Source organism: Lepidochelys kempii, chromosome 9 (assembly GCF_965140265.1).
Source record: "Lepidochelys kempii isolate rLepKem1 chromosome 9, rLepKem1.hap2, whole genome shotgun sequence".
Classification (NCBI taxonomy): Eukaryota; Metazoa; Chordata; order Testudines; family Cheloniidae; genus Lepidochelys; species Lepidochelys kempii.
The window spans coordinates 96029901-96044120 of record NC_133264.1 but is presented as its reverse complement, the minus strand read 5'-3'; the positions used below and the strand labels follow the sequence as shown (position 1 = coordinate 96044120).

General features: G+C 40.6%; 1 protein-coding gene across 11 annotated transcripts in view; it reads right to left on the bottom strand.

Annotated features, from left to right (window-relative positions):
* ATP11C (ATPase phospholipid transporting 11C (ATP11C blood group)) overlaps nt 1-14220 on the bottom strand; it is a 122025-nt gene that overhangs the window by 31768 nt on the left and 76037 nt on the right. For 10 of the 11 annotated variants that reach the window (XM_073358413.1, XM_073358407.1, XM_073358408.1 and 7 more), the window contains 10 exons: nt 14055-14119; nt 12337-12418; nt 11807-11957; nt 10593-10790; nt 7534-7695; nt 6405-6559; nt 5434-5505; nt 4059-4132; nt 1361-1464; nt 137-318 (listed from right to left, as the gene is read on the bottom strand). In XM_073358413.1, coding sequence (XP_073214514.1) covers nt 137-318; nt 1361-1464; nt 4059-4132; nt 5434-5505; nt 6405-6559; nt 7534-7695; nt 10593-10790; nt 11807-11957; nt 12337-12418; nt 14055-14119 — 1245 coding nt within the window. The remainder of the gene's footprint in view (nt 1-136; nt 319-1360; nt 1465-4058; nt 4133-5433; nt 5506-6404; nt 6560-7533; nt 7696-10592; nt 10791-11806; nt 11958-12336; nt 12419-14054; nt 14120-14220) is intronic. The other variant, XM_073358409.1, reaches the window with a different exon arrangement.

Sequence of the window (14220 nt, the reverse complement as noted above, 5' to 3'; positions counted from 1 at the left end):
TTGGTCGTTCACCCACCCTTCCCTCGTTGTCCTGAAATTACTCTCAGGGTAATTTCAGACTGAGGGAGATACAGACTACGCTATTCTGAACAGCTACGGCATTCACATTTCATCTGCTTGCTTGCCACCGTCTTACCTGTCTTCCACAGCAGTAGCCCCAATCAAATGCATGTCGGTCTCTATGTCATCAAAAATCCTGGCCATCTTTTCTTCTCTGTCCTGTAGAGCCATTTTTGCTTCACTGAGCTGTCCATCAATTTTTTTATAGTCCTCTTGAGTTAGTTCTTTGAAGGCCACACAAAGAGTTCGATATCCATCCTTGAAACAGAGAAGTGGATATGTGCACTAAAAAACACCTTTTAAACAGCCCCGACCATAGAATTTTCACTTTCTGCTTCTACAGGTCACTCAGTGCCTGCAACGATTGGGTCCAATGTTAGAAGTGATTCTACATCTTAAGGACCATTTCCTCTTTGTTTATATATTAATCTCCACACACGGAAAACCTTGGACATAGAACATCACAATATGTATTATAAGCCGTGGAACTGAGCATCTTTAGCAGTAATAAGGTCACGAGAAATACGAAATTGTAAAACAAGGCTGTTTTAAAAACCACTGCAGTGTAAGAAGAAGAGGACCAACCAGAAGAGATAAGAATGAATACTAGGACTCATCTACACTACTCGCTGGACAGGCGGGCAACGATTGATCCAGCGGGGGGGGGGGGGGGCCTCAATTTATCGCATCTCGTATAGACGTGATAAATCGACCGCTGAGCGCTCTCCCTTCGACGCCAGTACTCCACCAGAACGAGGAACGCAAGCGGAGTCGATGGGTGAGCATCAGATATTGACTTACTGCAGTAAGTAGATCTAAGTAAGTTAGATTTATGATCTAACTTCACGTAACTGAAGTTGCGTATCATAGATTGACCCCGTGCGGTAGTGTAGACAAGCCCCTAGTCTCGGCACATTCAGAACTAACTATAAACCTCTTCTCTCAATATAGCTCAATTTAGATAAATGCTTCTCAAAACAGCACACACACAAAACAAAACTAGAAACTGATTCAAGGATTTTTCCATAAGGCTAGCGAGGAAAAAAAAGAGAGAAAATGTTATTGTTATTTTTAACTCCTTGGGAGATGATTAGATCCTACAGGATTCAGGATCATATAAGCAGATCAGAAATTAAATGAAGTTGGAAGCCAGAAGAACAGAAAAGGAAACAAGTCAGATATGGACTTCAAAACAACAAGAATTAAAGCTCACATTTTCCTCAACCCAAGGTCAGAGCTTTATCTTCAGAGAAAGGCTTTCTTCCAACAAGGACAAACCTAGTTTCGTGTACATGCTTACCATTGCATTACGTTCTACGTGCACTTTAGTTTGTTGTATTTCATCTTGTTGTACTCTTGGAAAAATAGAAGAGTCTGCTCCTTTACAGAATAGGAGGAACTTTCCTAAAACAGAATTAAAAAGAAGATTGAAGCATTCAAAATGTGTCAAGAGATTTAAAGGCCATTGTCTTCAATGTGCTGTAAACTTAGATGGAAAGAAGAACTATGGCAAGGTTGCAAATGAAGCTGTTATAGGCAGGGCTGGAAATGCTATTAAGGTTGCCACCTATTATTAAGGATGACAAGCCCCAGTATAAGACCACGCTTTCAGCTGCTTATAACTTTGCCAAACGCTAACCATCTGGGCTGTAATTTTCCAGGCTGTGGGTGTCTGCCTCAGGCTGAATTTTTTGACGATTTTAGCCATTTCTGAGAACGAACGCTCTAGTGCCTTTGGAACAGAATCTGTCCCCAATGATTTCTGCACTGGGCACACTTCAGCCTGAAGCTGAGCATCACCTTGCTTGCCACTGCAGCTCTCTGCTGCTATGGGCCATGCCAGGTCAGCACTGAGAGCAGGGAGCCCCCATCTTTCCGATGCTCTCAAAGCCCCGCCCTGGCTGGATGTAGGCAGCATGGAGGAGCAAGCTGCCTAATTTGAATCCAGAGCGGGCAAGAGCCAAGGGTATGGGGGGGAATGGGACAAATTAGGTCACCTTAATTTGACCCTCTTGTGCGTATACATTATGATAGAGCCTTTAATGATGTGATCACATATTTTTTCCACAGGACCCCATCTGTATTCAGTGCATGGGACCCTGCTATGGGGATGAATCAGGGCTGTATAGTGAAGGAGGCTATTGTTTGTAGGTTCCCTGTTTCATTGGTTACAGAAGCTGGAAGGGGTGTGAACGAGGCCGGGGACTGCAGGAAGAGACAAGAGGGTCTCGTGGTTAAGGAGCTTTAATAGTGTCCTGGGGAATTGGGCTCTACCCTGTCTCTGCCATCATCCTAAGTGATGCTAAACAAGTCACTGAAACCAAGCTTTTCACAGGTGGTCACAAATTGTGTGTTGCTTATTTCCTAGATGCTCCATCTGAGATCCTGGAGCTTGATTTGTAGAAGAGCTGAGAACTCATAGCTGCAACTGAAGCTAATGGGAGCTGTGCTTTGGACATATAATGGGCTATATAATGCTGAGTGCTCTCAAAAATGAGGCCTTATGCATTTCATATCAGGTGCCCAAAATTATTGGACACTATACTCTCTGTGTCTCAGCAGCCACAGCTGTAAAATGGGCTTAATATATCCCCTCATCTCACAGGGGTGTCGTGAGAATAAGTTCACTAATATTTGTGAAGCACTCAGGTACTCAGCGATGAGCGCCATAGAAAAGCCCAAAAGGAAATTATTAATTCTGTATTCACTCATCCTGGTGGTCAATCAATTACAATTCTGTAAAATAAACAGGGGCAAAAATATATGCATCCAATCATAAGAATATCCAATCCCAGGAGTTTATCTTAGAGATTTGCTCTAAATACTTCAATTCAGCATCTTATAAATGGTTTGGAATGTATTCTTTTTGATCCTGCCATCTATCAGCTGTTTCAGATGTATTACAGTATTCCACATTCTATGTACTCAGGTCTCTGAGTTGTGGTGCAGGTGGATGCATGCACATGTATTATAAAGAGGAGATATTAATAGCTCTGAGGACCCATTTCTATGGCCTAACCAAGTCAAATCAATTCCCAGGGATGTATATATCCTTGAGTTATTTAGTTGCCACACAGATACACTGCAACAAATTCATGCCTGGTGTAACTTCACTGATGTCAGGGTTACACGAGGGCTAGATTTGGTCCATCACAAAAATGGGCAAACGGATTGAAAGTCTTAACAAAGTTAGCATGCGTGGCAAGCAAACCCCACTGATAAATTAAAGATCTGGCATTGATAATTATTCTTCCCCCAAAGCTATGCCATAGCACCTAAAAACCAGCACAACTTCAGCTTAAAATAAAAAGCTGGTGGAGTTAGAATGTAGAAAAGCATCTGAAGCCACCAATTTCTAATTCTTTGGGCACTTTTAGATCTCTAAAAGCAATTTCTTTTAAAATGACCAATTGGATTATTTTTCAAATCCATAAAAGAAAATAAAAAATTGTCCTTCCTCACTCAGATCCCTTAGTTTGGGCTCAAATGGGGCACAAAATTGCATGGTCATGTTACAAAGGAAATGCTGGCAAATGCCATACTCCGACAAGACTGACATTTTTTTTTATAGAGCAGCAGAAGCATGTCAGAAAAACTGCACCTCGCTAGGACTCTGCAGTGGGGTTTCCTGTAGTGTTAGCATGGGCGTGCACAGTAAAGGTCTATCATAAATCCGACCACTGATCTCATTAGCACACTTCAAGGGCCAAGTTCTCATATGCAGGTGCCTCTGTGCTTGTAAAATGTGTACCAGTGCAGTGGGTGCATGTACAAATCAACAAAAAGCACACGCCATTACCAGATTTGCATGTGCAAATGAGAGATTTTTGGACGCTCAGGTGGCGTGCAAGTGAATTTTGCAGGTGAGGCTAAGGCCCATGAAATATAACAGGTTAGCTTTTCTGTGTTGTAATGGGAGGTCTTTAATACATTCTCAGTACAAGAGTAAATGCAGACATATATTTGATACACAGTGGTACCCACTGTTTTAACAATACCTGCACTGGTTTTCACAATAACACTCATCCGGCGGCGGACAGGATCAAAGTTTAATACATGAAGAAGCCGATACCTTTAAAAAGGAAAGAACAGAACTTAGAAATGTGAGGAAAAAAATTAAAAATGATATTCAGTAAAAGGTTGTAAGCTAGAAGAACATACTAAGAATGAACTGCAGAACTCTCTCTATGCCAGACTACAAGTATCAGGTGCCAGCTGACCAGTTTCCTTATTAAAGATATGGTACAGGTAGTCAAGCTACAAGTCATTTATACATGATAGGTGAACAATGCCCACTACCATCATTAAGAGCCACGTGATCAGATAGAGCGCACACAACTGCTGGGGCATTTCAGGGAAAGCAGGGCTGAGTTATTGTTTGCCTGAAAAGAATGCACATGGACATGTTATTTTCATTTTCTTTAAGACAGAGTCGCACTTGGTTTAAGATGCTTGTAAATTTAACAAAGCTGCCGCACATGCATTCACAGAGTATGGAGATTCCCTGTAGAAGTTGTTTATGGACCATTTTCTTGATGCAAGGCTGATGTGAACAAGCAAGATGTATGCTTGGTACATGATATCATGCTTGGCTGGGGCTCTGAGATATGCGACTGGCAACCACATAGCACCAGGTTGGTTGGAAGTGGGAAAAGCTAGTTATAGGACCTTCATGAGCCAGCTGACTGCTCAGGGGCTGAAGGTCCTGACTGGAACACCCAGCTGTCAATCAGGGCAAGCAGCCTACTAGGTTGGCTGAACACCAAAAGCAGTAAATAGGAACTCTGAATCCTCCCTTCGTATGGAGAAATTCAACATGAAGAGAAGTTGCTAATAAGACAAGATCTAGGAGGGCATCTGGATCAGGTAGCTATCCTTCAAATGGTGTATATCCCTTGGGGTTTACATGAACAGTTGCCGCACGGTAAGGCCGAATTATTTTCAGTCCAAGAAGGGGTTAGGGTTGGAGCATGTTTATGCAAAGATTTAACTTTGTATGGTTGAGGTTTATAGTAGCATCAGCTCTCATACATTCACCATCTAGGAGGTTATCGCAATAATTCACAGATCCAAGAGAGTTTCCAGGTTTCAAACCGTGGTGCAGGATATGGTCAGAGGACCTTGTTTTAGGCTTTGGTTGATTTGTTATTCAGCAAAAGCTGCAACCAATTTAACCTCTCAGCCAATTCTCTGCTGCCAGGTGCTCTGTAATTCGGACCGGCTTTCATGCAGAGCAGCAGTGAGTCTGACAGCCCGTTGCGTTGTTTCCACCCTGCAGCATTTGCCGTTTTTCCTGAGTTTAATCAGCTGGCACTTGGCAGATTGTTCAGTTAGCGTGAGCAATATTCCTCACCACAATGCAGCTGCGCTTACTTTTCGATTTCGTTCTTTTGGTTTTGTACTTTCATGAAATCATTTTCATGTCCTAGAAAAGTGAAACCATACCTGTCAACAAACAAGAGGACAGAAGGACACTGAAAACACTGTTACATAATTTACATTTGTAACATTTTCATTTCCATATTCTGAAACATGACCTGGGCTACAGAATTCAGTCCATGTATTTCAGTAGCTCACCAGGCTATTCTCTGCGTTTCCTGACTTGTACAATCTTAAAGAGATGTGGATCATACCCTAGAAAACTCTGAGGTCTCTATAGGCCACGTGAATTAACACATGTGCATACTGTGTTACATTTATGGCAAAAATAGATCTGCTAGGTCTGCTATTATGCCTCCAAATAGTAATAAGGTAATACAAGTACATCAGAAAAGGCTAACAAAGGTGGCCTTCATAGGGGCTGCTTTGTCTCCTGCCACCCCAAAGAAAGAAAGTAATTTTGCTTTGATACACATGCAGTATTCATTGACTGCTTCTTCTACAATGTAACAGAACGTCCCAGGGAACTTGGATAGAGTACGGCTCTGTTTAATCAAGCAACTTGGGACACCATTCTACTTAACAGAAGCAACAACATACACTGTGACATGCAAGTTATGATTCCCAAACCTTTGCTTATTGTGAAATTATTCAGTAAAGATAAAAATATTGATTAAGCACAACTCTACTATGGGCCTGATCCAAAACCCACTGAAGCACAAAACTCATTCCACCCATGGAAAGACTCCTGTTGACTCCAGTGGGCTCTGGACCAGGCCAGACAAGAGTTTCTCCCGTTGTGCTTTCTACACGCTACAGTTCTCCTTGTCAATTACTGGCCTATGAGCATTTTATTATGAAAAACTCATAGGGCAACTTTTGGGTTCCATTAAGTCGCACTCAACAGCACAAGTTACAAGAGTAAGAAAAACCTTCAGTTCTGAAAACAAACTCAACGCCCTTACTTTTTGGCACCTTTTACCAAAGCTATTTCATCTGGTGAAGAGGAGATATAGGTACTGCACTCCTGGTTTACTATCAATCCATCCACATTGTCTCCTTCTTTGATTTGAACTGTATGGCACAGACACAAAGCACGGAGGAACAGCTCTTCTCGACACTAAGCAGAGTCAAAATACAGGAAATGAGTTAGTTAGCGTCTTTTCCTGCCCAGAGTACCAAACAGGATTAATTTTTAGTGATAACTAGAATAATGGTTATTTTTACTTAAGCAGCTGAATAATCACTACTGGGATTTGGTCAGAATTACCAACCTTTTAGGCTGGAATATTCAAAGGAACCAATGTAGGTTTGGCACCCAAATTCTAACTCCGTTAACCACCTTTGAAAAATCTCACCTTTAAATGGGAACTTCATTTACATGGTGTCTTTCATCCCACAGTACTTTAAAAATGTACCTACATACACCACCACTGAATTGCCTCAGAGATGGAGAGTAGCAACCAAACAGCACAGCAGCTAATAGGATGGGAAACTGAGCCAAGGACATTGAAGCAAAGCCGTACTCTTGCAAAACGTGGCCTTGTATTTTTAACAGCCCCACAATCAGAAAGGAGCTCTGTTCAAATGTAACAGAGCACTAATTCATTTTAGCAGGATGCAGGGGTAAATAAAGATCAAACAAGGCCGACAAAAAGATCAGCACTCTGGTTCAATCATTTATTTTATTGCAATGCGTGCAATGCTTCTAGTTCTCTGCTGTGATGCCACTGTAGCAAAGCTAAAGCTTGTCTTGGTTAGACAAAGGATAGGATTGATTCCTGAAAATGGGTATGTGCTCTCCCCTGCGCTTGTCATTACTGCTACACAAACTCAAGGTACAGTGTCCAAGAGTAATAGCTAAAGCTGGAACCTAAACCAAACCCTCAGATCCAAACCCTCCTGAACTTGGGGGGATGGACAGAGGAACCCAGTTGTTCAGTGTCTCAAACGTGGGTTCTGAACACTGCCAAATTTAGAGGCGTTCAAAACCGGTGTCTGAATTTTTACACTTGTGCCCATCTCGAGTTATTGTTAGCTCTCAGAAAATTGGATCAGAGTGAAAATATAGAAGTTACCGAAGGCCAGTTCTACCTTTAGTGCTTTCCCATAATATGTCATGGGTCCGTCCGTGTGAGAGAACCCATCCACCTCTGACATTCTGCTGCTGTACTTATGCCCATCTATGCAGCACTCAATGAACTTCATGCTGTTTTCAGTAAGGGTTCCAGTTTTGTCTGTGAACACATACTCGACCTAAAAGAAAGGGAGAAAGTCACTGTTGTACTTTTTCTTTACTACATTCCCAGCTTTCATTGCTGTCTAAAAGAAAGAAGCTGTGGCAGCACTGAAAATAGGAGAATAACTGGCAACTTAATTAGTCAGACCTGATCCAGGAGAGAACCATTGGCACTTGCTTAACTTGGACTTCAAAGTTTGGAGCAAGGTATATTAATACAAAGAAAAGACAATATTGCACCCATTCCCAGAACAACTTCTCTGCTTCCAATTCATTACACAATTGCTCTGTTTAGTTTTTACAACTCTCAGAGAACCTGTCTTATGGCCCTTGATTACTCCCCCTCAACCATCTGTTCCCCCAGCTAGTCTCTCTCAGATGGTGCTGTACACAGCACTGAATCCAATAAAGCAACATATAAAAGACCAAAATTTAGATTTTTTTAAAAAAAAGTTTTGAGCAAACCTATCGATCAATACAAAACGTTTCCATTCATTTTTCCAACCAAAAAATAAAAAAACACAAAGAGAGAGATTCCATTTTTCTTTTAAACAAATAAACATTCCTCTGCAGTGCCTGAACTCAAATGGGGAGGTACCAAGAACATGGAAATAAGAGGGATTTTTATATCAAAGAAAATGGAAATTGATTTCACTGATTTTCACTGTCCCGGCTGAGAAAAGTGCAACAAGGAACCACATAGTATAACACTGCGGAGAGTAAACTGTATTTTGAAAAGCACAGCAGTTACTTAATCAGCACTAGTAGTACAAACCCATTTGTTTGCTTTATGGGAGTTTTATGTTGACAATGCCAATTAAATTAGCTAACAGTTGTTCCAAACGGAATGGTTTCAGAGTAGCAGCTGTGTATCCACAAAAAGAACAGGAGGACTTGTGGCACCTTAGAGACGAACCCATCTATTAGAGCATAAGCTTTCGTGAGCTGCAGCTCGCTTCATCGGATGCATCAAATTAAACGTTTTCTTTACAGGAACAAAAGTAGGGCGTGCTACACTGCTGTGGCTGACCAGAGTGAAACGTTAGCTACTTAAGAGTCCCAGCAGAGCAGAGAAAATAGTAGCAGGACAGTTGCATATCAAATGCATGCAGTGAAAGATTACCACTTTCCTCACTAACCTGCAAAGAGAAATCTTACAGAGAATTTTAAATTTTTAATTAATTTCATGAAAGCAAACAAATTATTGACATGCACTTAGGGTCTGGCATTCTTCTGTGTGGAAACAAACCACATGATACAATTTCTATTGTACATGCAATTTATAAGCTCATCTAGTTTTCAGAAGCAAATAGTAGCACACTAACCCTAAATTACCACCAAAAATAGTTACACAGTTATGTCTTGACAGGTAGACGAGTGATTAGCAGACAGACAAAGGCTTTTAATTAGGGAGAATGATTAACTACTGCAGCAGGGACTTTCTAATGATTTTTTAGAGCTGCTGAAGGCTACAGTGCTGACACAAATACAGCAATCAGGTCTCTCTCTCTCTCGCTCCAAGGCCAAGATTATAACAGGGTTCAAAAAAGAAACAGATAAGTTCATGGAGGATAGGTCCCTCAATGGCTATTAGCCAGGATGGACAGGCATGGTGTCCCTAGCCTCTGTTTGCCAGAAGCTGGGAATGGGCGAAGCGGATGGATCACTTGATGTTTACCTGTTCTGTTCATTCCCTCTGGGTCACCTGGCACTGGCCACTGTCGAAAGACAGGACACTGAGCTAGAAGGACCTTTGGTCTGACTCAGTAGGGCCGTTTTTATGTTCTGTCCTGCCCTGCAGCCACATGTGACTTCTTTTTGTTTTAATTAATTTATAGAATAATGTTTTTAACTTCTACTTTAGATGTTCTCATTAAAAAGTTAAGGTTAATCTGGTACAGTGACAACAGAGCATGATTAAATCACTTCTAACAGACTTCCTCTAACGGTACCCCAAACCATAAAAATGGCTCTCAACCTTCCCAGACTACTGTACCCCTTTCAGGAGTCTGATTTGTTTCACCTCTCTTAAAAACTACTTGCTTACAAAATCAGACATAAAAATACAAAAGTGTCACAGCACACTGTTACTGAAAAATTGCCGACTTTCTCGTTTTTACCATATGATTACAAAAATAACTCAATTGGAATATAAATATTGTACTTCCTTTTCAGTGTTTAGCACATAGAACAGTATAAACAAGCCATCGTTTGAAATTTTAGTTTGCACTGACTTCACTAGTGTTTTTGATATAGTCTGTTATAAAACTAGGCAAATATCTAGATAAGTTGAAGTACTCACTGGAGAACCCCTACAGTACCCCTGGCTGAGAACCACTGCCATAAATCCTCTACTTGGATCAACACTCCAGAGCTTTTATGCCTCTAGATTTTGGATATGGGAGCATTTCCCCAAGCATGCAGAGGTTTCTAGGATGGTGAACAGAACCAACAGAAGGGAGGGAATTATATATTGTATACAAATCTAAATCCACACAAATATTGCACCAGAGCTTCCTATCAATAGGAAACAAAGCAAAACAAACAATGTCATCTGTCTCTCTAAGCACCAATCAATGACGATTGTTTCCTAATCAAAGCACAGATAGAAGATGAACCCACAGCCTTTGTGGGCAGGCATGGGGGGTAGGGGCCAGTATGCCTCTATGCTCCAGTGATTCTTGGCTGCTAGAAAAGCCCCTGGACATGGAAGGCAGCCAGATGAAACTAAAAGCAGAGACAAAACTGCTCTAAGTAGCACCATGGCCCAAATTAGCTTCAGTTCTGGCCCACAAGTTCTACAGGAGGGATTTCACTACAGCTGTTTTAGTCCACGGAAGAGTTGCAGTTTTACCATGAGACACTGTCCATGCGTCCAATTTTAACTTGGCACAAATAGGGAGCATGTTCTGACCTGACCAAGTTCTTCGTTGAGGTCCGAGGTATTCACCAGTGCTCCTTCCTGGATTTCTTCATCATACATCTCCTTATCCCAAGCAATAAAGAAGGAGCCCAAGAATTTTTGCATTTCTACAGTAACGTACATGGAGACCGGGATAATGAAATTGAACAGAACCATAAACGACAGGAAGTCTGTGAACATTCTTAAGATCTGTAAAGGAAAGGAAAAAAAAGGCAGTGTGTGCCAATCTGATATCCAGTTCAGCCAGACACAGATATAATCGACAATAGCAAATTCAAGATTCTAATTAGATTTTCTTCTTCAGTGGTGAAAAGAGAACTCAATATGAAAAATAAAACTCTAGAGAAAACTAAGGGTAATGGACCAAATTCTGCTCTCAGTTCCATCTTGGCAACCTCACTGACTTGCATGGAGTTGTAAAGGCATAACCGAAGAGAATTTGGCCCACGATGGCATTTTATTTACAACCACAAGGATCATCTAAGAATGTTCCATCCAAACACAGTTCTGTAAATATTACAGGCCTGATTCTGATCTCACTTTAAAAAGTTTAAATCAGGAGAAACTGCTCTGACGTCAGGAGTGCTACACCACCGTACTACTGGTGTAAGCGAAATCACAAGGAGGTCTCCTAAAACTCTGATAGGAAATAAGGTAAGTTGAGACACAAAGCCAACGTTTTCAAGCCTGGCTACCGAAAACCTCAAACACCTACATCCATATTTAGACACCGAATGAAAGTGGCCCCGGTCTAAATTTATACATTCAAGTTTGAAAACTGGCTGGAGTTCAGATATGCGTCAAGCATCTGCTACTGTGTTTAAGTATATCTAGGTGGCCAAAATTCTATTGATCTGTCTTTTGCCAGCAAATAAGAGGCAGCCATTTAGAAACACAAATAGTTGGCACACACGTTCTGTAGGAGAAGAACACCACTACGTGAGCAGCTTTAGCGTCTGAGTCCTCCTCAGCTGCGTTTTGCCCAACTACTCCCAAGCATTCTTGCACATAGGTAACAAGAATGGCACGTAGCAGCTGAGACAGGAAATAACTACAAGCAAAAGAAAAAAAGAGCTAAGAGATTGACAGTCCTTTCCTTGGTATGTATTCCAAACAATATGCAGGGAAGACAGGGGTTGGCAGATTAAACAAAACTGTCAGAATAAATAAGGCTGGAGGAGATCCTGAAACACAACCCCATTTACCTTGAACGCATCTCTTTCCTTTTTTGTCTTTTGGTTATACCATGGCTCATCATTAAATGGATTACTCTGCCAGACGTATTTCAGAGTGGTGCACACCGTAGCTTTACTCACTAAGATGCATAAATACACCATCAAGAAGGCGTTGATTGATCTGAAAAATAGGTTTATTTTTAAAATCCATGCAGCTATTTTTAATATTCAGTCAGGCAAGCAATCAGGGTTAGACTATTCTCATTTTTAAAAGGGAAACTCTAGAGTACTGCTTTTGACAGGCCTGATATTTAGGGTCAAAACCAGGATTTTTAATACTTCTCACCCAATAAAGTAAAGCATAAGCCTGGAGTCATACTTTTTAAAAGTTCTATTAAATGCTGTAGCTTTTTAGGAGACACGCTTAACCCAATATACAGATTTTCTACTCAGTGTATCGGAAACAAAAGGCAGCAAATGATGGGGTTATTTCTGCACAAGTGAACTCATAAGGAAACAAACAGTTTTTATAAACTTTTCTCTTTCTGAAGCACACTTACTTTTCTACAGCTGAACGTTTTTGTGATTTTCCTTGGTAGTTCAAAGCCATTTTTGTTTCCATTCCAGTATAAACCGCAACCCCTACAAAACATTAAAGCATTGCTTGTAATAGTTCCCTTTCTGAGTTGCAAGCCTTCCCTTCACTTGTCAGTGAGGCATATTAGCGTTTGCACAGTGCTTTAAGATTCATTATCCACAGACAGAGGTATTACCCAAGTGTTATGCATTTTATTTAAGCAAGGAACCCCCAATGGTATTGAATAATGCTAACACAAGTGCCACAATACATCTTCTGAATGCTGATGATAGGCATGAACTCCTGAATAGTTTCCCAGAGTATAATTTATTTCTGTATAAAGTTTGTTAAATTTAGCAAACACTTTAATCTATCACAATTGCTTGTACAAACTGACGGGGGGAGGGGGGGAAAAGAGAGAAGGGTAGCTTCATATAAGTGTATATGTGCGAGGGTATTAGTGGAATTGGCAAACAAATTTATTGCAGTACGGATTATTGCAGTTCGGATAGTTATTTTGAAAAGGCCTGGGTGAGGGGGAGAAGAGAAGGAGAAGTAAGGAGAAAAGCAGATACAGTACAAGATCCACTCAGAATGTGATATTGACAGTTAGCATCCTGTAAGTCTAACTGCTGACAAAAGTAAAAGGAAACAAGTACTGGGAAGGGGAGAAAAAGAATCTCTGAAAAATCTAGACCAAATTCAGTACTGGTGTAAGCAGGTGCAAGTCCACTTCACTTCAATGGAGCTACAGACATTTACACCTTGGCTCAGTTTTAGTTCCCTGAAGGATAGTGGAACCATTAGCAGTAAGCAGCACGGAGTTTATAAAGGATACCTTTTTGCCAGACAGACAAACTTCACTGCTTTTTGGACAGAATTACAGGTGTTAGTGGATGGACATAAAGTACTGGGTGTACAGCCAATAATTTTCATAAGGGACTTGCAACTTGAGACACTGTAAAGGGGTCCCTACATGGCAGTGCTGATATGGGCCTCTTTAAAGGTGTCACAAATAGATCTGAATGAATAATTGATTTTTTGATTTTTATTTTTATTTTTTTTTGGTTTGGGAGCTGAACTGAAAAAATCTGATGTGATTCAAACCCAAATCATTCTTCAGAAATATTTTGTCCATCACAAACTAAAAACAATTCATTTTGAATCAACCAAAACATTCCAGGTCAATTCAAAAGTATTATGTTTTAATTATTTTGAATTTACAAAAACATTTTGGTCAACTCAAAATAGAACTTTTTATGGGGTGGGAGGGGGGCAGATTTTCATTTCGATTTGGCCCTGTTCACACACACACACACACACTTTTTTTGACATTTGAAAAACAATTCAAAAGTTTGGGAGCCCTGAAAAACAGCATTTTTCAGCAAAAATTCTATTTGCCAAAAAAAAATAAAGTGCCCAGCTTTAGTTTCAGGATGGGCTCTCAAAAAGCACAAGTAATTTCTGAAGATCCTGGTCAACATATTCAGATTTCAGTTAAACATCTGACACGGCAGCTCATGAAATCTTACTCTCAAAATCAATTCATTAACTTGTGTGTGAGCATGAGATATGTACAGAGCACTGAAAGCAGCAATGTAGATAGGACTTTTCCATCACTAGATGCTCCGACAGACATTTAGATTTGTTTGCTGACTTCATTCAGTTATCCATCAGAACGATCAATAAAAAGCTGTTCACCATAAATCTTCTTTGTATTTTTTAAAGTAGAACCCTTCAGCAGCAGGCTTTCGGGACCCAAAGACCTAAACACGGGAAGAGTTATAGTATCAGATTGCTTACAAACAACTTCATTCCACCTTGTGTATATTTTATACCCACAGTTAAAGCGAAAGTTTGTTTTTTT